Raw genomic sequence first — 24,042 nt, forward strand, 5'->3', positions numbered from 1 at the left:
ATAATCGAGGTCTTTATTTCCAGCTCTAGAAACCAAGACTCTTAGTATTTGTCAAAATTTGCTCAAAAGACAAAAAACTAAAGTTCAAAATCAAAAGAGATCTCAATTTTGTGGAGTAACAAATTTTACTCAAAGTAAGCTTTCATCTTTTAACAACCACGTTTGTCGTAAGGTGCCAAAGGCATTGTTGCCTTTTATAAAAAAATCTCCTTAGCTGAAATTACCAATTGAAGTCGAAATGAGCGACGCAATAATAATTCTGTTATGTTTGTCGAATGATATTCTCGGAACGCAGTCTTTTGCTTTGCCAAATTTTTCAAACTACGAAATTTGTGGTTTCCACAAAAAGTGTATAGTGTTCCTAGTTTGCTTGTCGTTTTAGAACTATTTCGTTCTCATTAGCACGACGAAGAAATCCTGGAAAGAAAGTCTTGCAGGGCGATGTTGCTCAAAGTATTTTTCAAAAGACAAACAACTAAAGTTTAAATAACTCAACAAAGTAAAGTCAAAAAAGGTCTGAGTTTTGTCTGAGTCCCATTTTGTCTTGGACAAAATCATTCGCTTCGCCAAACAAAGCCTTTTCATTTACAAACATAGTACTTTGGAAAATTTGGCAAAGCAAAAGACTGCATTTTGAGAAAGTCATTCGATAAACATAACAGAATTATTTTTGTTTTGACTTCGATTAATCTCTTCAGCTAAGAAAATTTGTCAGAAAATGCAACAATGCCTCTGACACCTTAAGACAAACGTTTTTGTTAAAAGATGAAACTAAGAGTCTTTCTTACTTTGAGCAAAGCTCTTAGTAGTTTACAAAATGTGGTAACAAAGTGTTTTTTGGTAATTGGCAGGTTCATAATTATTGACAAATCCATTTAATATAAAAACAACTCATAAAATAATATACAGTGTGGAGCAAAAGTATGGAATATAGCTAGTAACTACGCCATTTGTGATTTAAATGAAAAATGTTGCAAATACAAGTTTTCTGGTTAATTGTGGTTAATTCTTCTTATTGTTAGTTTCGTTGCTATGGTTACCAACATTGTTATCTTAAACGGGGTACATAGGTTTTTTTTCCATATTTTGATAGATACTTCATTCTATTCGATGGATATTTCACATCATCAGGTTTTATAAGAAAAAAATTCAATTTTCTGAAAATATTTAGTAGTTATTAATCATTGAGCCATGGAAGAGAGACCAGAATTATATTTGAGAAATATTCATGAATCCTCTTTAAAACGTTCTGTAATCTTTCCTCATTTTTGAGCATATAGCTGAAAATCATCTGATTTTGTTCTTTCTATTCTTAGGTTGACATCCCAAGGTTTCCCTAGGTTTCTTATCGTATTCCAGACTTTCCACGACGTTAGTTGAAATATTTCCATGAACTTCCTCCTTTAAATTTCTTTCAATTTATCAGAAAATTTATCAATAACTTATATATATTTTTTTTAATAATTATTTGTGTTTCAGGGTTTTACTGGAGCAAACATGGGCTGCTTATCATCTATAATAGTTTGGCATTTGAAGGTAAGTGTTTTTAATATATTTTTTTCTTATGAGTCGTATCCGTTTGAAGTCTTTCAGTTACTAATCAAAATAGCATTTCTTTCTGCAATGATATTACTCTCTTTTTTGAGACAAGCTGCATAACTTTGAGGTGCTGAGTAATTAATTGGTTATATTTGGGAGTATTTTCGATACAGAACTTTTTGCATTTTCTGGCAAATCCCAAAGCTCACACTTTGCCTCTACCTGGGAAAGGGATAATGAGCTTTCCTCTTCCAGACATTTTTATTTGGTCCCCCCAAATCCTTTTGACATTAATCTTAAGAAGCAAAAGCAATTTCGAACCTGGGTTGAGTCTTTGACCCTTATTATCATTAGAATACTCTGACACCTTAGGATAAAATGAAACTAAGAGCTTCTTGCTAACTTTGATCAAAACTCTTAGTAGTTTACAAAATGTGGTTACAAAGTGTTTTTTGGTAATTGGCAGGTTCATAATAATAAAAACAACTAATAAAATAATATATAGTGTAGAACAAAATTAATTTTGAACCTGGGTTGAGTTTTTGACCCTTATTATATCATTTCAGTATCCAACTGCTTATGAAAGTAAATAATATGTTTTTTATTTAAATTTTTGTTTTTTGAAAGATTAATTTTTGTCTGATTTTTTTATGGCCATATCTACATATACATTTATTGCACCGTCGATATTTGCTGAAAAGAGTTTCAAAAATAGAACGAAAATCAGACGACCCGTTGTATATATCTAATCGCAGCATCAAACTTTTTATTTTGCGACAACAATAAAATCGAAAATACAAGCTCATCCACAACAATGTATTAACGTTAATGCCGATTTATTGGTCCTCATCGTAAACCGGGATTTTGTTGGGTCCATTTATGACTTTTCGGGGTCGTTTAGATTAAGTTAAGTTGTCATTTTAGACAATAAAACTTTTTCTTCTCAAAATTGATAATGATTAACTTAATAAAATATTAGTTTTTGAAATGTAACGTGAACATTTAAATTGCTGTACTACAAGAGACGAGAGACTTTTGGTTAACGTAACAGCCTACGTCGGTTGTCGGGGGATGTTGGGATCACCAGAAGCGCAAAGGTGCTGTTTCGCGAAGTGCTCCTAAGGGACCTTCTCAACATCCCAGTATGTTTCGCTTTATTCTACCGCAAAGTCACCCCTCTTTTCAACCTTCAATACAACGTTTAAATCCACGTTTATGTCCACTTTTAAATCGGCTAAAAGATTTCTTTCAAATTCAAAAATTTAACCGTTCGGGTGATAATGAAATTTATTTAACAAAAATCACGCGCGATGAAAATCTTTATAATAACAATAAAAAAGAAACCATGATGACGACGTTACATTTTAAGACGTAATTAAATTCCTTTTAGAGTAAGGGCGAATTAACACCTCTGCCGTTTCGGTGAGCTTTTATAAAAATTCCGTTCTTATCGTACGCAATGGCCGCGCGCGTTTACGGGTCGTAACTCTTGTTTTCGTGTCGAATGCTAATGAATCCGTTAGAAACGAAAGAACGAAAACGGAACACGGACGGAGGGAATGAAAAGACGCCGGTGTTTTTATATATCTTACCAATCTAACGTGAAATATTGCCCGGAGCGTACCGCGCGACGATCCATTGCCCGGTTTTCTTCCGACTTTATTGCCCATAATTGCTTTACGACATGGTCTTTATTCAACAGCGAGACATCGGTTGCGAAAGTAGTTTTTCAACGTCACGTGATGCGTTTCATGTTGTTGTTGAAACAGATGGATCACCAATTAATTAGATTTACATTAATTTCATCTACGAAATTATTATTATTATAAGATGTAGAGTGCTGAAGTTTTTCATTGTTATTCTAGAGTTGTTCGACATTGTTTCAAAACGGGTTTTTTGACTGGCCCCCATTTTTGGAAAAATCAGATTTTCTTAGTTGTTCTGGGTTGTTCTAGTTATTCTAATTATTGTTCTAGAAAATCAAAATTATGGGATACATCATTACGAAGTTATAACTAAAAATAGTGTTAGATTATATACATTTATTAACATAAGCCATCTAGTGAGTTGTTTAATTTCAATTATGATTTAGGTGTCAATATAAAAAAGGTAGTTATTAGGTATTATTATAAATACCTGTCCACCTTATGTACATGAATTAAATGGTACAGCAGAATGTTTATTAGAAGAAGCAAAAATAGATCGAAAGTTTTGGCTAGAGGTAGTATGCGCAGCTGCACATTTTAAGAGTAAAACATTAGCAAATACTATAGAAAAGAAAACACCTTACGAAATAATGTTTGGAAGTAAGCCTACTATTAAATATTTACGTCTAAAACCAGAACAGTTAAGAAGGTCTAAATGGGATAAAAAGGCTGATTTGGGAATTTTGCTGGGTTATACTGAAGTTGGGTATAAAGTTTTAGTAAATAACAGAATCATTGTAGCTAGACATGTTGATGTTGTGGAGGAGAATGTTAAATGCATAGATTTAGATACAAACAGAATTGACAATGAAATTGAAACTGATTCTTCTAGTGATGAGATTGAAACTGATTCTGAAATACAAGATGAGAGTACAGAAATTAAATTCGGAAATAAAACAACACCAAAGAACGCCTCAAGAATTGAGAAGATCGAAGAGAGAAAGGAAAATGCCAGGAAGATATGATGATTGTTACGTTTATTGTAACGTTTGCAATATAGAAAATCCAAATAATTTTGAGGAGGCAATAAATAGTAATCAGGCAGAACAGTGGAAAGTAGCAATGGGTTTTTACAAAAAAGGCAAATAACATTTGTAAGCCAGATTAGTTGTAAAAGATTTTTAAAAGACATTTATTCGCCAGTAGCTAAAATGCAAACTTTAAAAATATTATTATCATATTGCTGCCAGGAAAAACTGATTATAGAACAAATGGATGTAGAAACTGCTTTCTTGAATAATAAAATTTTTTCAGAAATCTTTAGCTGAGAAATATAAAATTAAAAGCTTAAAATTGTTTAAAACACCAATGGAAGTAAATTTAAAATTGGAACCTGCACAGGAGGTATCTGATAATATTATGTATAGAAATCTAATAGGGGCACTTCTGTATATAAGTTCTGCGACTAGACCAGATGTAAGCTATAGCGTTCATTACCTAAGTAGATTTCAAAATTGTTATAATGAAACTCATTTTAAATATGTCTTGAGAGTTTTGAAGTATTTATATTTGACAAAGGACATAAAATTAACTTACAATAGGAACGATACTTGTGAAATCCTTAATTGCTATGTAGACGTAGATTGGGCAATTTAGATAGAAAATCAAGATCAGGCTATGTTATGAGATTGTTTGGAAATGTTGTACATTGGAAATCTAAAAAACAAGGTAGTGTAACTAAGCCTTCAACCTTTGCCGAATATGTAGCCTTATCAGAAGCAAGTCCAGATTTCGTCTAACTTATTGCGACAGTCGAGTACGTGTGTACAGGGTGTCCCAATTTCGATGTCCGCATAGACCATCTCCGAAACTAAAAGAGATAGAAAAAAAGTAGCTTACATGTCATGATCTCGTTTTTCGAGAAAATGCTAATGCCGAAAACTCCGAACAGCTATCGTCTTTTGTTTTCGCCCTATCGGCAAAAACAGAAAATTTTCCAAAAACGACAATCGCGAATATCTCACTTATTATCAAAGATGGAGTATTATAAATAAAACATTATATGGGCAATTTTTTACGAAGAATTCAGTAGCGTAGGTAGAATTTTTTTCCCATCTTTTATTTTCAAGATTTTAGACGTAACTTTATTTTTTTAAATGGAAACCATAGTTGGCTATGACTTAAAATAATTTGTTATTTTCTTCTGATAACAAATATATATAGTTTGTGGGGTATATTTCTTATAGTTATTGAATAATTAACAAAAATTCATTTTGTTCCATCTAAATCTAATGTATGTATTTAAAAGTTAATGTTGCTATGGTGATAACTAAGGCACGGAACTTTTGTGACAAAAGAATACGATTTCCCCCCTCCACTTGTTCTCAGTGGCTTCCTAGAAAACTAGCCTAGAAAACCTATGATGGAATATAATGTATCAATTTTTTTTGTTCTTTCTAAAACTATTGTATGTATTTAAAACTTAATGTTGTTATGGTGATAACCATACCATGAGGGAAAGTATTGTTTCCAATTATTGTCAAAGTTAGTAGCAAGGAGTTTGTAGTAGTATTTAAAAATTCACTAACAACTCTGGCATTATGTGCTGGTGCTCCCTCATATTGAAAATATATCATTTGAGACATATTTAGTGCCAAATTGTCGACCAAAGGCTTAAGTGCTGCCTTAATATATTGAGGTATTTCTCTGAGTTTAAGTTTTTATGGTAGATACTATATGGCAAAATTCTATTATCTAAAAGGGCACACCATACATTGAACCCCAAGCTTCTTTGAACACTCAGAGACTTCTTCGGTCCAGATAACATTTTGAACAAACAGCAGACTATTTAATTTTTCTAAATATCATCTACAAAATTCTAATCTTCGATTGACATCTCCGGCACGTAAATAAGAAGTTAGCCCCGCTTTGTATGGTTTATACTTATTTTTCTTTCATATTCGGGAGCAACGGCTTTTGGGTCAGACGTCTTGTTGCAATTTCTCTTGCAGGTCATTTTGGTATGTTTTTGTATGTGGTTTGGGGAAGGACCAAATATCTATTAAATTTTCTGCTAACCGGCTGAAGGTTCTTACGTGCGGTTGTCTTCTTTCTGGATATCTTGTGAAATAAAATTCCGCAAAATGTTACATTTTTCATAATTTTTGAAATTCATTGTAAAGTTTTATTCAGTTTAGTTATATTTTGACACTTAACATGCTGGTGCATCGAACCAGCACATAATGCCAGAGTTGTTATCGAATTTTTAAATACAAACTTTGGCAATTATTTGATACATTATGTTGCATCATAGTATGTATGGTTATCACCATAGCAACATTAACTTTTAAATACATACATTAGTTTTAGATAGAACAAAATGAATTTTTGTTAATTATTCAATAACTATAAGAAATATACCCCACAAATTATATATATTTGTTATCAGAAGAAAATAACAAATTATTTTAAGCCATAGCCAACTATGATTTCCATTTAAAAAAATAAAGTTACGTCTAAAATCTCGAAAATAAAAGATGGGAAAAAAATTCTACCTACGCCACTGAATTCTTCGTAAAAAGTTGCCCATATAATGTTTTATTTATAATACTCCATCTTTGATAATAAGTGAGATATTCGTGAATGTCGTTTTCGCCAAATTTTCAGTTTTTGCCGATAGGGCGAAAACAAAAGACGATAGCTGTTCGGAGTTTTCGGAATTAGCATTTTCTCAAAAAACGAGATCATGACATGTAAGCTACTTTTTTTCTATCTCTTTTAGTTTCGGAGATGGTCTATGCGGACATCGAAATTGGGACACCCTGTACACACGTACTCGACTGTCGCAATAAGTTAGACGAAATCTGGACTTGCTTCTGATAAGGCTACATATTCGGCAAAGGTTGAAGGCTTAGTTACACTACCTTGTTTTTACTACCCTGTATATAGACGTCCTGGTAAACGCTACGCAGCCGCTACTATTTGAAGGACAATGCAAAGCCACATACCGCCGGCATCACCAGTAACTTTTTGCAAGAACGTGGAATTCACGTCATGGAATGGCCAGCGTTAAGTCCTGACTTGAATCCTATTGAACACGTCCTATTCAATTGAGATAGCAAAATAGCAGTGTCATGGCAACCAACAGTTTCAGATATCAAAACATTAATCATTGTCTTAATAAAGTATCTGACACAACTGGTTGCCATGGCTACGTATGGCTACTGCTATTTTTCTACCTGCAATGAATGGGAAATCTCCTTCTATTAATCTTCCTAAATACTTTATCAGTATTTTCCTCTTCAGTGATCATATCGGCAGAAACAGGCTGAGGGTTTTCATTTATTGTGTCAGTAGTTTGTTGATTTTCTGGCTGAGGTTCGTCATTTATTGTATCGGCAGAAGGTTGCTCCGGTTCAGCACAAAGTTGAGGTTCAATTGCAACAAAAATAGAATGAGAAACAACGGCTAAATTTTCATCTGTGCTATTATTATCATCCGCTCTGTCCAAAATTATGTTTTGATCTTCACCGGAATCACCACCTTTTAACATTGTCTCAAGGTCTTCTTCACTTACTATTTCCGGTAATCCGTCAAATGATGACAAAACTGATTTTAAACCTACTTTAGGTTTGGAGCCAAACATAGCTTCGTAAGGACTGCGATCAAACATAGCCCTTCCGACCATTTTGTGGTTTTATTTGTCTCTAACCATGTAAAAACCACCTTTTCTATATCCTGATTTGCTCTTTCTACTGAGCCTTGAGATTGGCTATGACGGGGTGTCTTCCCATTTTTGGCAACTTTTACGAATTCTCTGCCATTATCACTGTGCAAAATGTATGACGCTCCAAATATCGGAAAGATATTCAGCAAATGATATGCGACTTCTTCGGCTCGATTTGTTTTTAGTGATCTAAGAATTACAAACTTGGTGAGATGATCTTGATACACCATGATGAACTTAAAATCACCGTCTGCTTGTGTTTGCATGTCGATCAAGTCGAGTTGGCATCGTGAATTAAATTGACTACTTTTTATAGGCTTAATCACTAGCCCTTTCTTTAGTACACTTAATTTTTTTTGACATAATTCGTAAAGAATCAAATAAAGAGCCACAAATTCTTTAGTAATGTTCTTGTACTTCAGTTTGAGTTCTTTCATCATCCTATTTCTACCTCCATGCCCGATGGAAATGTGAGTTTCGTGAATAATATCAAACGTTTCTTCCATATAACAGTAATATTTAATTCCCTTTCATTTTTCACTGGGACGATTAATTTTTGGATTGTTCCAATTTTTACTATATCATACCTCGACAATCGTTGATATTCCTCAGAAGTTTTGCTTGCGAGCTTGTCCAAATGATAATTTCAAGCTATTTGAGACCTTGATTTTTTAAATGGACCACGGGCCATCGGGCATTAGTAATATGGACCTTCCAAAGTAATAAATTTATCAATTTGGCCGACGCTCTTGGTCATTATTCATAATGATCGGTCCATATTAATACTGCCCTTAATCAAGTTAATCAAGTTGCCCGTAACATATATTTGTAATATGGAATTGAAAATAGAAAAAGTATGGTCACAGCAATCAACTAGACATTTTGGCAGCCAAACCTATTTTTACTTATAACTTCGTAATGATTTATCCCATAATTTTGATTTTCTAGAACAACCCAAAACAACTAAGAAAATCTGTTTTTTCGGTTTTTCTCGCCGAATTTTTATTTTTTCTATTTGCCGCTTTGGAACAATATAGAACAACTCTAGAACAATCTAAAACAATGAAAAATTAAAAAATCAAAAAATGGGGGGCTAACTTCCCGCACTCTAAGATGTACCTACATAAGTATACATATTATTAGATAGAAGAGAATGGTGGTTTTGGGATTGAAAGAGCGTCCACAAACGGAATTTGTATGTTGATAAGAACGCGCCGCCCTTTTGCGTATACGATGCCGCCCGGATTAACGGTATTTGCGTTATCTGTCGACGTCGTTTTTTGTACGGAGAGCGGCCGACGCGACGCCACATGCCCCGTTAAAACCATCGCAAACAACCCGCAAGACATCAAATCAATATTTTCTCTACTTTTCTTCACATCGTGGGTCATCGATATCACACCACGAAGAACCGTTTTGTAAGTTCTCTTATTGACACTATATCGATAGATTATTCGATTACGAAGCCGCTTTTCCGAAAAGATACATTTCAAGAAAAGAAATCAATCTCAATTGTGTTTAGATATTTTTAAACATAAATAAATATTGTTTGAAAAGTTTCAACATTTTATTTTGGCAATTCCCATTCATAAAAATATCGGCAAATTTCATCTAGATAATGAATGTCAAAATAAAAGAAATATCCGATTTAATCCGAGGGATACGATTAACAAACATGTTTCGAAGTGGGGTTTTTTCGTTGTCTAATTATCTCACGTACTTAAAAAAAATGGGTATATCTAAAAATATCCGTGGTGGTTTTGAAGCACCTTAAATCCGGCATAGATCCAAACCACTGCTGGTGGATTTTCACAACGCTTTGATGATTTTCCGACGACGATTTTGTGGAATTAAGTTCCCTTTTTGCCGACGCTCTACGTTTAATCGTCGCACGGATTTCAAATTTTATTAAAAATCCCCGATTATTATCTTCAGATATGATATATTTTTTGATATATAAAGTTCTTTAATATTAAAAGGATGTCGGAAGTTGAAAGAATCGAGGAATAATTATGAAATATACAAGAAAAGATGGAAAATTGATGTTTATTATGAACATCTAAGAAAATATTGCAAATAATTAGTTCAACGGAACAAGTCTTTGATTGAAATGTAGAAAATTATATTCGAAATCCATTTTACCAATATTTGTTAATAATTAGGAGAAATGATATATAAACTTTTTTTGTATTTTCAAAACTGGTCTTTAATTAAATAATAAATTAATAAATAATAGTTTTTATTATGCAATAGTAGATTAAAAATCAAGTTTACATATTAAAATTCTGTAAAGTTATAAGATAAAGTATAATTTAAGACCACGTTAACATGTTAAAAACTTAGAACGTTCTGATGCTATTGCATCCTAAAAACTAGTCTTTGAAGATGGCTATTAGCCGAAACTAGTAAGACTCATGTTTATTATTTAATTAAAGACTAGTTTAGAAAGTACAAAAAAGCTTTATATATTATTTCTTCTAATTATTTGATGGATATGTCATAAAAGTAATAATTGCTTTAGTTACTATTACAAAAATTTTGTTTCTTTCAAAGTTTCATGAAGTGTTACATCTGTTGGAAATTGCTTTTGTTATCAATATTGAAACCATCGTGATCTAGTAATTACTACTTTAGATACCAAATATGTTGGAGTTGCAGATATTAAATCCATTGTGGGTTTTTCCACCTAACCCAACAGTTTGTCCATGACATTTCGATCTTTTGAGCGTACGAAATATACTTTGAAAATTTTCAAATTGCAAATCTGGTGTCTAAGCTTCGGAATTGTTCGTCATGTATTTAGTATTCAGCCGTTTCCATTCTTTTGTCTCAAAGAAGGCCTAAAGTTTAATTCCGAAAGTTTGGTATATAAAGCAAAGAAAATGTTGACGATATAAAGTTGCACCAATCATCTGACTCAAGTATTAAGACTCTCTTTTAATAATAATAATAATAAATTTATTGCCATAATAGAAAAAAAACTATCAAAAACAATCAACGAGTCAAAACGAAAGTCAACGAAAAAAAATGTGAAACCAATGACTAGAATTATGGCTATCTTTTCAACATTAACATAATCGCAGCAACGGGCAATTTATATATTGGTCTTCTATATCGCTACATGAAAAAGTGAGGAGCGTCTAATGAAATGCAAAAGTGTGAGCAAAAAATCCGTAGAATTGGTTTTTATGCTCAAATGAGAACATCTAACCAATTAATATTAAATCAACCAAAAACTGATTAATACATTGCAGATTGCAATCAACCTCGGCTAAACTTGCAGCAGAAAATTTACAATATCGCGTGATTTAGCCGAGATCGCTTGCGGCCGAGCCTCTACTGTTTGTGTTATCCAAATTTGGCCTGATATGGTGTAAATTGCAACTGGAAGATGACGAAGGAAGGAAAAACTTCCCAGAATTAATATTAAAGGCCAAAATCACATGAAATGACCAGATAATGCGACTCTTTTTTCTGATTTCGACGAATTAAAAACTGCATGGGAAAAAACCGAACGTAACTATAGAAATACAAAAAGCTATACTGTGTGTAACGTACATATTTGATGTTACAGAAGTTTGGCAAATATTGTTGGGATTTAAGGATTAAATGTTAACATTGCGAAAAGGTATGGTATCAAAAGTATTACACAGCAATGTAAGTTGATCTTCGCGCCCTTGACACACGTGATATAATAAGGCTTTCAGTTGAACAACTATATCAGAACCAATATCTTGTTGCAATAGAAGTGTGTTTATTGTCTGGCTTAGTACATAATATAAGTTTTCAAGAGTTTTTTAAGGGTACAATGATATAGGAATCTATTTCTGCGTTATAAGTCAATCTAATTTTATTCAGCAGAAACGAGTAAATTTTTAAGATCTTGGAAGTGAGGTTAAATGTAACTAATCATCTCTAATCTTTGGGTTATTGTAAGTTCTTTTGACTATTCTTGCAAGTTTTTCCTTAGTTGTTTCTGGTCTGTTAGCAGTGGTCTTCTATAAACGGTATCTATTCTTCTGCAAACAATGTCTAGTCTTGTATTAATAGTATCTAGTCTTCAGCGAGCAATAAAAAAAAATTCCTTCTACAAGAAATAACTAGTTATCTGGAAGTCTTCCGCAAACAATCCAGTCATCTGGAAACAATCTAGTCTTCTGTAAGCAACATTTAGTCTTCTATTAACAGTATCTAATTCTCCATTACCAATATCTAGTCTTCTACGAGCAATTAGTAGTCAACGGTCAGCAGTGTAAATGGTCTTCTACAAGCAATCTTGACTTCTGCAAATAATATATATTCTTCTATAAATAGCATTTATTCTTCTATTAATAGTATTTAGTCCTCCATTCACAGTGTCTAGCAATAAAACAATATGCCTAAAACTTCCTGAACGTATTATTTTCTGCACCTTTCCATACAATGGTTCAGGCTTCCGTACATTTTCTTTCCTTCTATATATCTGAAATGTTTTGGACGTTCATAGCCTTCCCCTTGACATAAATTAATAGATTTTACACAACATTTAACGATTTGTCGTTTAAGACTTTGAGTAATATCTTCCAGGTTTGGCTAAACTCCATATTATCTTCCTCTCTAATGTTCCTCTGGCGATAAATTAAAGCTTGCATTTGGGTGGACAAAGCGCTACAGATTAAAGCGGATAACGATTTAACGCTGAATATAGAGATATCAACTGAACGTTTTGTTGTCAATGGAAACATCTCATGAATTTAGAAGTAATAGAAAGAGCTGCAACATGCAGAAATAATTTTCATAAACATTTTAGCTGTTAATGCAAACTGGATTTTTTGATATCGAAATATACAAGATAACTCTTTCTCATTCTTTAATTTAGTACCCAATAAGTTCAGTTTAAAGTTTAGTTTATCTGTAAAGTTTCTATTAAAATCTAATAGATTCACATAGTCGTCCATCTCACTGTTTCCCAACACATATCATTCATTAGTGTAGTCTTAGGACTCTACATCACTAAAAATGATTATTTGAACATCCTCACTTCAGTTTTAGTTACAGCATATATGTTTTGTGACTTGAAAATTACTGCTACTTGTAATTTCGAGCAAAGTTTTCGGCTATTTTAATGTTATTAACACGCTTATTAAATGTTTTATCATACTTATCTGTTTTGTTAGGTTCCAATGCTTCGTGATGCAAATATCAATGTTATATTTATTTAAGATATCTTTAATTGTCTATGTTTGGACTTTATATAGACTCGAACCAAATTTGTCTGAAGTAGTAAAAAAACTAAGATTAAATAAGTAAGGATTTTTAAGGATATAACAAAAAAAACAGTTTTAAATCTTTTTAAATTATTATCTATATTGTTTTGCTCTTAAATATTTAACGCCTGAAACCATAGCGTATCCATCGAGAGTTACTTATGGAGAAAGCACTATAAAATCCGTCGTTTTCCAGAAAATAACGGATTTAAAAGGCACGGAAACTGATCGATTCTGTCTAAGATTTCTCATAAGTAACGTAGTACGGGGAAGGATTTGGTGTACAATTCTATTTATAATTAATAATAAAATTAATTTCATCTTCTTGTTAAAATACAAGGCGTCATAAATAATCTAAAAACGTCTATAATCTCACAGTAAAGCGTAAAAACGAAGTAGTTAAATAGTCAATCGCGGTTCTGGAAAATTTAATACTTATTTAAGTTTATATTTAAAATTCCATGTTAACAATAAATATAACTTAATTTTTAATTTTTTTTTTCATCACTCGATTGCACTGTTCCACTTCATTGTTTCTTAATAAAAAAATTAACCGTTATTTCATTTATGTACAAAACGCGAAAAAAAACTATAAACTCGACAATCACAAATTAAACAGGGTTTCTTCCGCATTTGGAAAGTCCATCCTGTAACCATCACACTCCTCTTGTCACATCAACGAAATACCTTGATTCGGAGAAACCGCGTGGTTTAAGATCGTCGATGTTTGTTGTTGTTGTTGTTGTTCGAGACTGATATCTAACGGATCTTTAGTCATCGCCATTTCTTGCCTTTTCTTCGTCTGCTTGCGTTCTTTCGCCCGGCGATTTTGAAACCAAATTTTCACTTGCCGTTCTGATAAACCAAGCGTTAACGCTAACTCGGATTTTTTTCTTATCGTTATGTAACGACTGAAATAAAATTCTTTTTCTAATTCAACTCGTTGATGATCCGTGTAAACCACCCTGTATTTATCTTTTGTTCGCGTTTTGCCTAAAACAAAAATAGAAAATTTTAATTAAAAATTAGTTTAAAAAATTTTTGTTTAATAGTAAATAATGAGATGTTGTGACAATGTAAAGAAAAAAAGATGTTTTGAGAAAACCGTAAAATTAAAGTGATTTGTCAAGGGACCCTGTTCTTGTTAAAACTGTCACGCTTTTAGCACCCACGCCCACAGTAGTTTGTCGTCGTCGGGGAAACGAAGAGTTTTGGAGGAGCTGTTCCCCGTGATAATTGTGAACGGGTCGATGAAGGGCGACCCACCCATTTTGCGTTATTCGCCCCCGGGGGCCCATTCTCGCTATTACCGCAGTCGCTCTGTTGTTATTTCAGTAGTTTATTTCCAACCGAACGAACAAAGCTTTGGCTAATTTTGACTGCGATTTATGTAATTGCCAAATAGGTCCCTCTTATCAACACTCAATTTATTTTCTTATAACAAAATTACATTTCAAAAATTTCTATTCAAGTATATTATGTTGAAAGTTATAGATAAGAATGTAGGCGGTCTTGTTATAGCTTCAAGGGCGGTCCTTTTTACATCTGATAACATCGAAACCGAGCACCTGACGTAGTGGTGGAGGAACAAATTTGACCTGTGATCTTCGTGTTTACTTTCAGATTACAGAACCCCTCATATCCGTTGACAAATAACCGAGTAAAGATACTGAGTCGGGGAGATTGCCCACGAAACAAAAATTTACATCAAAAATTTTACTATTTTCATTTAAAAGAATAATCGTTACCAAAAAAGTAATGCGATTAATTTCTTTGATACGTCATAACATTCACGCCATATGGTGAAGATATGGCGTGAATATGTGTGTGTTTGAGAGATAAAGAGTGTGCCGATAAGTATATTGAAATCGAAAATTTGGGACACGTTCGTACCAATGAACGGTAAAAAGGCTTAATAACGCCACTGGACTGCCGTAAACAGTAAATTGACGGTTGATTTGAGAAGACCGGTGGCCATAAAGTGAGATCCCGGGCGCTTTATGGCTCTTCCTTTAGTGCTCAACGCTACCCCGATGACTTCCCTACCATGACTACAAACCGCGCACCTTAAAACAATATTATCTCAACATTTTAATAATTATACAAAAATTTTAATGCTAATTTCTAGTCAATTTTTAATTTCAATTTGAGAGGGGTTAGAATTGGGTAATCGTTCTAAACGGGTTTAGATGCAATAAAATCAAGACAATTTAAAATGACATAAAAACTTAATAGATCTCATTAAAAAAAACATTTCCTAAGATATCTTTTTAATTATTTTTTTTTATTTCGTCATTTTATAAGTTTGGAATTTTATTTTAAACCCAACCCAACATCTATATATATAAAATTGTTGATTACATTAATCTTATTTTAAATTGTTTGCCGCCAACTGATTTTTAACTAAGCAACGAAGATCCTAATATTACCAAAATAAAGATACTTTTGCAAATAGATTGTGTAGATTCTGGACAAGGCTACCAAAGGTATTAATTGTCCGTGCTTAATTATCCGAATGATTCTAGTTCTAGGTTTTGTTCTAGTTTTATACTAGCACTATCACTAGAACTAACACAAGACCAAGAACTAGAATCATTCGGGTTTAGCCGTCTTGAGAGACATGCGGCTAAACCCGAATGATTCTAGTTCTATGTCTTGTGTTAGTTCTAGTTTTAGCTTTATAACTAACACTAGACCTAGAACTAGAAACCTTTGGGTTTAGCCGTGCGTTTGAAGAAGCGTTGTATATTCTTTATTGAGTTTAACCGATTTTGCTTGCGGCCGAGGCGCTACATTTTGTGTCTACTCACATTAATTGTAGAGTCTCGGCCGCAAGAACCAAGTGTCACTTGTGAGATCAGAGAAAGATTCGATTGAAAAATTAAGTAACTTAAAATGCAAAACGTTATATTTATATGAGAAATTATTATATTATGCCCTAATTATCTGATTGAAAAAATATCAATCTCATTTATGATGAGTGTGGAAACTACAAATTTTTATTTTAAACGAATTAGGTATTCGCCGAAGCATTATAATATTAATAGAGATAAAACATGGGCAAGGTAGAGACTATTTTAGTTGGGCAACTTATTATGAAATTGATTTGAAATGGAGTCACTTGAAACTACATACATACATAATGTTTTCTTGTCTATACGCTATAAAATAGTGGATACAAAATGTAAGCTAACAACCCATGGAATATTTGATTCTTCCAAAATCAATAATCTGTTCTCCATTAGACAAATTGTCAAATAACAAAGATACGACAAATTGGCCAAAGCTCATAAAATGAAAAACTATGGCTAAGACGCCGTAGTTCATCCCTTTCAGAATATTATTCATAACGTGAGTCAATACCATTATAAAATTTAAACCTTCCCTAAATTCTAGAAATAAACTACAAGCTTAACTTTCAAAATGCAGAATACTTTTAGTTATCTTTCTTTCTATCAAAGTGTGCAAAAATTTTAAAAGTCATATATGCGTGTGCTTAGCAATGTTATACTATGCTATAAAGTTGTTAATAACATCTTGAGTACTCAGGGTTTTACACAGCCTGATATTTCAAAACCAATTTAATGCGCAAGATGTGCAATTCAAACCACTTTAAAACAATATGAAGGTACTGATAAAGATGCTGCTCAATAAATAAGGGGTTTAAAGAGCACGAAAATGAAAAATTGTATCTTCTAATAGTAGTGTAGGTTTTTTGGGATACTTGGAGTACAATTCCGAGATTGAAGAACGAAGGAACTACTTCGTAGAGATTGTATGATACCGACACTAAAGGATGGTCGTGGTCATATCTTGGTATGATCTTGATAAATATGCTTTAAGAGACGAGCATCTTGGTGTTAAATCTTGAGCATCGATTTATTTATACATGAAAAGATATTTTAAATATAATATCTTAAACGCAATGGGACTACAAAATACTAAAATATAGACCATCTACAAACAAATTGGAATATGTTTTTGTATTATATGACCCCAAATTTTTAGATCCAGGATCTAGAGGTACTTAATTGTTTGGAAGTTGCTACATCGTCTATCACCTGCTCTTCTTATCCAACCTAACTTAATCCAACTCAACCCAACCTAAGTAAATTCAACCCAAGTCTTCAAAAAAGTAAAAATATCATAACTTTCTCATAGCAAGAGTATTAGATTCCTCAATCTCTCTCTCTCTATTGATAGTACATTTCAAAAACCAAGTCAAACAATATTTAGTGTTATAATTTCGTAAATAATTGAAATAGGACCTATGTCCATTAGCATTTTTTTTTGGTAATTGGATTAGCTGTGATATGTCAAAGTTTGATGGTGAGCTAATAAATCACCTGTATTATATGCCCTAATTTTGTAATTGAAAAAATCTCACCTTGAAAAGAATGAATGAGGAAACTACAAATTTGCAATTAAATGCGCAAGATGTGCGATTCAAACCACATTAAAACAATATGAAGGTACTGATAAAGCTGGAATAATGCTGGATCGCTGCTGAATAAAGGTCTTAAAGAGCATAATAAAAATGAAAAATTATATCGTCTAATAGTATTGTAGTTTTTTAGGAGACTTTGTGGCACAATTCCTACATTGAAGTACAAAGGAACTACTTCGTAGAGATTGTATTGTATTGTAGAGATGTTTTAATAATTAAGTTAGATCAGTGCGACATGTTTCGGGGTAAACATCCCCCTTCTTCAGGCACAACGTGAAAGTTATGAGATTCTGCATTTTGAAAGTTAAGCTTATAGTTTATTTTCTAGCCATGGTTCTTCATTTTATGTGGTTTGGTCAATTTTCCGTATCTTTGTTTGACAATTAGTCTAAGTGAGAATAAATAGTTGCTAATTTTGGAAGTACTTCATGTACAGGAAAATGCTGCATGGGTTGTGAAAACACTAACTGAAAACATTAATTATTAGCTATAAAATGGAATATATTTTTGTATTATATCACCCCAAATTATTAGATCCAGGATCTAGAGGTACTAAATTGTTTGGAAATTATTTGCTATATCGTCTATCCCCTGCTCTTCTCTTCTTACCCAACCTAACCTAATCCAATCCAACCCAACCTAACCTAATCCAACTCAACCCAACCTAACCTAACCGTACCCAACCCAACTCAAGTCTTCAAAAAAGTAAAAATATCATAACTTTCTCGCAGCAAGAGTCTCAAATCTCTCAATCTCTCTCTAATGATAATCAAACTTTACTTGAATGTCCATTGTTTGAAGCAAATTGAAGCATACATTTGAAATTGATTTCAGGTTGGAATTTCTAAAATGATTAGTTTGTGATAAATTTAAGTTTATGAAACATTAAAATTTGGAAATTATTGAGGATGTTTGGGTTCATATCATAGATAGGGCTTCTTTTGGAGGCAATTCTTTGATATACAGTGTTTTCCAAAAGTAACACATAAATTATCATTCATTTGATATAGAAAAATAGTAATGCGTAACCATGGTAACCAATTGTTACATATATTTTGTCAAAAATATCTACCATGGCAACCAATTGTTGCAGAATGTTTCGTCAATTGACCAGGCAATATACAGTATTTTCCAAAAGTAACGCATATATTCCCATTAATTTGATAGAAAAATAGCAGTATGGCAGATATTTTCAACAAAATATATATAACAATTGGTTGCCATGGTTACGCATGGCTACTGCAATTTTTCTATCTCAATGAATCGGAATTTATGCGTTACTTTGGGAAATATTGTATTTTTAGTGTAGATGACCTTTAAGTGTTCTAATTGCAGTTTGATTTCAATTTAAATGAATATGTTTTTGAGATTTAGACCGGAAAACAAAAAGTGTTTATTGGGTTTGAACCGATCACTTAAATATTCATCATTAACACAAAACCGTTTTATTTAAATAAAATTGGTGTTAATTTAGAAATTTTTTATCATCCTTTTATTGTCAACTTTTTGTCATCTCCGCCGTTTTTTTCCTGAATAATTATTCAATTTTAGCCGTTCCCACTCACACTCAGACAATTCCCTCATTATCTTTTAGCGAATCTTTGTACTTACTGTACCGTGCCGTTTCACTAGCGTAAAATTCATTTACTCAGCTTAATTAATTTACAATCGCATTGTTTGCGCGATAAAAATATCCTCTACGTCTTTTGATCCAATTGTGTATACAAAAACGGTGGATTCGTAAACGTTTTTGAAATCGTTTTTAGAAAATCAATTACTGTGTCGATAAATGTTGTTAATTGACAAGGACGAACGTTTGAACCGGATTTTTGAAATTAATTCGAAACAATTTTCACCTAATTAAGACATAAAATAAAAATTTGTTTTAAAGCTCTTAAAAAAACGTATATAAGAAGCAGGTTGTAAATGCAGAGCTTTGCGCGCCTTATAAAAGATTTTTATAGGCTGGGGAAATAGAAAGAAGGTCTTCTCGCAGTCATGCCCAGTAGAAAACTCCGCCTTTAATGTCTTGGAGAAGAAGACTTGGGTTGTAAACGAACTCAAAAGGAATAAATTAAAGAGCTAAAATGTACTTTTTACGTTCGACGTTTTATTTTATTTTTATTTTTTTGGTAACTCTTTGGGATCTTTCGTATAAAATCTGAACAAAGGACCCCTCTTAGTGCGGCACGCTTTAAGTTTTAAGACCATGTAAAGTTGATAATTGGTAATTTTCAGTAATTGCTTTCTTCGAGATTCTGAGATCTCCATTCACCTGCTGAATCTTTTTTTTTATTTGGGATACCCGTACGGTCGTTATAAATGTTATTACCTGGTTTGGTTTTATCAAATCAAAACCCGTTTCAAAATAAATTTTCTTATTTTAGATAAGTACTTGAACTTGAAAAATCTTAATTACAATAAAACAATAAAATTATTAAAGATCTACCATACCATATTAAAAACATTATGTTTGCGTTTAGTAATTTATACTTACAATATAATAATTAAGGTTGTTTATATTCTCCGGTAGCACGTTTCTAGTTCATAAAATAATAAATATCCGCTCGTAATTGGTGAAATATACCCGTCAAAACATTATAACGCCACACCCAAAAAACATTAATAACCTTTTTAACTTTTCATTATTATCAAAATAAATTTTTAAAACGAAAAAAAAATTCTATTTACGTTTTCTTTTCGATCCCGCTATAAAATGCTAAACATATTTTATTGCTTCCTTTCAAAAAATCGAAACCACCGCAGTCGCAAGATCGATACTCGCCTCGAATGTTTGCATTAACAATTTAAAACCAAACAAAAAAATGGTCTTAACGGAAACACTTTTGATATGTGTATCAAGAAACTATCAGGGGATGTTTGCCTTTTAAATTTGAACGATACCGTAAGCGCCATGTGGTTTCTTTAGGGCGATGTTTGCGCTTTGTGTGTGTGTGTTCCAACATTACGATTCGAAATCGTGTGAATGTCTTCATTTAAAGTGTGTGACAGCGCAACTTTTTCGTTGATTTTTTGGGAGACTTTTAGAACCAAATTTTAAACAAACAAAAATTATTTATAGACTCTTTCGAATAAACTTTGTTTTAATCGTTATTTTGTGTTGACTTAAAAGTTAACTTAGTTGTGTTAAGATTATTTTTAAATAAGTTTTTAGTTTGAATTATTACTCTAATTAAATAATCTTATTCAAATTTATGAATTAGATGAATCAAAAATCTATTTTGAAAGGAATATAATGTCGAACTACGAATATAAGAAGTCGGCTAAAAAAAACAGTGATGTTGTTGTGATGGTTTACTGCAGGAAGTTCATGAATACACCAAATTACTCATTTGTGTTCGATACGGGTTCTCGTCCTCATTTACCAACAAGAAATTGTTAAAGAAGTGAAATTTTTAATAACAAAACTCTCCCAAAAATTATGACGTCGTTCTATTGCAAAAAAAAACGATGGGATTAAGAAATCGATGTGGACCACTTCATCAAAAGCAGCTTTTTAATTTTGCGTAGCTGTTACAAAGAAATATTTGTTATACTTTAGAAACAACTTCATATTATCATAGTTTTTTTCTTCCAAGAGTTGGATTGAAAAAATTATGGAATAAAACACGATTCTGAAAGTTCTGGGAAGTCCCGTTTTTGGTAAAATAACTCATATGATGATGATGAACATCATATTTGTTACCAAAAGATGACATTTTCATAGATTGCTAAAACTCACACATCTCTTAGTTCGCAAGAAATACCTACAGTGTTTCACAAACACTCATAAGAGAACTGCGAAGTCTGATGAGGGTCAAATAGGAACACCAATTTATTCATGGAAGTACATTTGATCTGGACATTGCTATTTGCAAAATGACAACTTAAAAGAATCAAAATAAAAGGACATACAATCTATACCATCACTTGGAGGTGATATTAACTATGCATTTATTTCCCTAAGACCTGATTCAGGTCAATATGGACCTACTTAATAACAATCTTCTATTCCCCATATTTTTGTCATATCAGATCTGCATAAAAATAAATCTATCTACAAAAATTCGAGAGATGGGCTATTTGTTGATAATTATGGAGTACTAGGAACAGTTGATAATGTAGAGGAACTTTCCTCATTCGTTCTAATGATAGAAAAACCAAAATGCCAAAAATTGATGCATATAATGCAATATATTGATATGGCGACAAGATGTTATGTACACATTTTCCTACATAGAAAAGTGTCATTTTAGATAAATGATGTTCAGGGATAAAGTATCTGCACAAGGATTGCATAAGATTTTTGGACGATCCACTGCATTAGTATCATGCTTGTTGCTAAGCTCTCTTGAGCAATCTTCCTGCTCTCTTTTTTCTTCCTTGGTGCTATACACCACCTTGGTAACACATACAGCATACGTTCTTCTACTTAATCTTGAAGAGGCTGCTTGAAAATAAAAAAATTCAGAAACAAAACTTTTTTGTCTACAAAAAACAAAACATACTAAACGATGAATTTCTAATACAACTCTGAAGACAACATTAGAACAATCTTTGTATCTAACCCAATTTGGTGAACTTCAAAAATATACTGCAAATAGTTTAAGAAATCTACATTGAAATTGAAAAATTTATCGTCAACTAGTTATTAATAGTCGTAATAACGATTAGATAACTTTCCGAATTATGTAATTAAAGGAGCCAATAAAATTAGTCGCAATTCATTCAACTTGCTTATTTGAAAAAATTATGCTACTTATTTATCTGACTCAATTTACCAAAATCTAATGGTTATATAAAATAGTTTGTCAAAATTTGTAAGAATGATTGTGACCGACGGTTTAAATATCCTGCTCAGATTGGGTTTTAGTTATATTTTTACAAAAGCTAGAAAGAAATCGTCCACATCTATTACAAAAGTTTAGAGGAGATAATGAATTAGCACCTTTTTCGATAAAACTGGGCATACTTCTAAACTTAATAGGAACATGTCTGGAAAATCAGAATTTACTCTTTCTAAAAAAAAACCATAAAAAGAACTCAACTACTAATGCTGGGGCTAAAGAAATTAATCCACAAAAAAGTTTTAAAAAATTAACCCGTCGTAAGCAGAGTTACTACGACTAAATATAATTAACACAAATTTGTGAAAAGAAAAAAAATAGCAATGCAAGAAAAAATCCAACTCAATAAAGCCCTAGAAAACAGAAAATTGTAAAGGCATAACTTAGTAACTTAGAAATCTCTCATTTTTCACATTATAAGAAAAAAAATGTTTAAACATAATAAATACACGCTTACAGATGCAAATTTATGCTAATTGCTCAAAATGCACAAATCATTTTAAGCAGTAATCAATTATGCAATTTTATGCAAATTTATTGTTAATAAAAAGAGTTAAAACTTACCAGGATTAGGTTGATTTTGATAAGAATTCTTCTTAATCCATTCATACGGGCTTCGAACGGGTGGTGGTCGATTAACAGTATGAGAAGAAGGAGCTTGTGGTGACATTTCACCCGGATTTAATCCCGGACTGGATAAATCGCTCCCGGAAATAGGTGATGGCATTTGCGGAACTTCGCCGCCGGAAACATGCGTTTGCATATCAACTGGATATGAAACGCGTTGATGATGTTGCGACGGTGGTTGAACCATTGGGTATCCTTGTTGGAAATTATGTACCAAATTTCCTTGAAGAAAATCGTTTATATCCGGTGACGGTGGATAAATATGCGGTGTTATATGATGATGGTGCCATCCGTTTTCTTCCGCCTGAGCGAAACCTCCTTGGTGATGATAGGCTTGGTACCATTGGTGGTGTAAACCGTGATGTTGCATGTTTTGGTGGTTCACACTTGAACCTCCTTGTCTTGGATGAAACATTTTTTATTGAATCACTGAACTATTTAAAATCCAAAATAAAACGTTTTTTTATACAAAGTCTCCTTAGGAGAGTCCTTGACGCGCACTCAAACTCGTAAGAACTAACTAACTAAAAAAAACTGAACCTTGGTCCTGATACCTTCCAGGACGCTGACAGGAATAACTGGACGAGGGAAGGATCAGGAGTATTATCGGTTATCTGGGGCGGGCGGGACTTCACCGGAGGGGGGCACCAATGGGACACCGATGGTGTTATAATGGTTCCTCGGTTCGGCAGGGCCAATAAAACGCGCCATACCAAATCCGAAAGGATAACGTTAATGACACGGTGACGTGGGGGAGGTAATTGTTTTCCATTCGCCTATTTTCCACGATAATCGATTATTGGAAAGATAAAACATAAAAAGGACCGATGATAAAAAAAAACTTTTAAAAAGTTTTTAGTATTATAGAAACATTTTTATAGCAAATATTAAATAATTAATTAAGATTTCCTTATTTTCTAGATATATACCTCATACTCGGAAAAAGAGTTATTAATAAAAGAGT

The 24,042-nt window shown here is 32.6% G+C and overlaps 1 protein-coding gene across 1 annotated transcript; it reads right to left on the reverse strand.

Moving 5' to 3' along the window:
- Positions 1-13,237: 13,237 nt before the first annotated feature.
- On the reverse strand, positions 13,238-23,659 carry LOC111413310 (caudal type homeobox). The gene is made up of 2 exons (XM_023044233.2): positions 23,016-23,659; positions 13,238-14,150 (listed from the first exon to the last, which is right to left on the reverse strand). The coding sequence occupies exons 1-2, from the start codon at positions 23,491-23,493 to the stop codon at positions 13,828-13,830; spliced, it is 801 nt and encodes a 266-aa protein (XP_022900001.1). The 5' UTR covers positions 23,494-23,659; the 3' UTR covers positions 13,238-13,827.
- Between the last annotated feature and the right edge of the window lie 383 nt (positions 23,660-24,042).

The sequence above is a fragment of the Onthophagus taurus genome, chromosome 11 (assembly GCF_036711975.1).
Source record: "Onthophagus taurus isolate NC chromosome 11, IU_Otau_3.0, whole genome shotgun sequence".
NCBI classification, from domain to species: Eukaryota; Metazoa; Arthropoda; class Insecta; order Coleoptera; family Scarabaeidae; genus Onthophagus; species Onthophagus taurus.

What these genes read in the sequence shown, in the direction of transcription:
- LOC111413310 (XM_023044233.2), bottom strand. Translation starts at nt 23,493, where the DNA reads ATGTTTCATCCAAGACAAGGAGGTTCAAGTGTGAACCACCAAAACATG. An exon ending in TCAAAATCAACCTAATCCTG is followed by an intron (nt 14,151 to 23,015) that starts GTAAGTTTTAAC and finishes TTTTTGTTTTAG; the next exon opens with GCAAAACGCGAACAAAAGAT.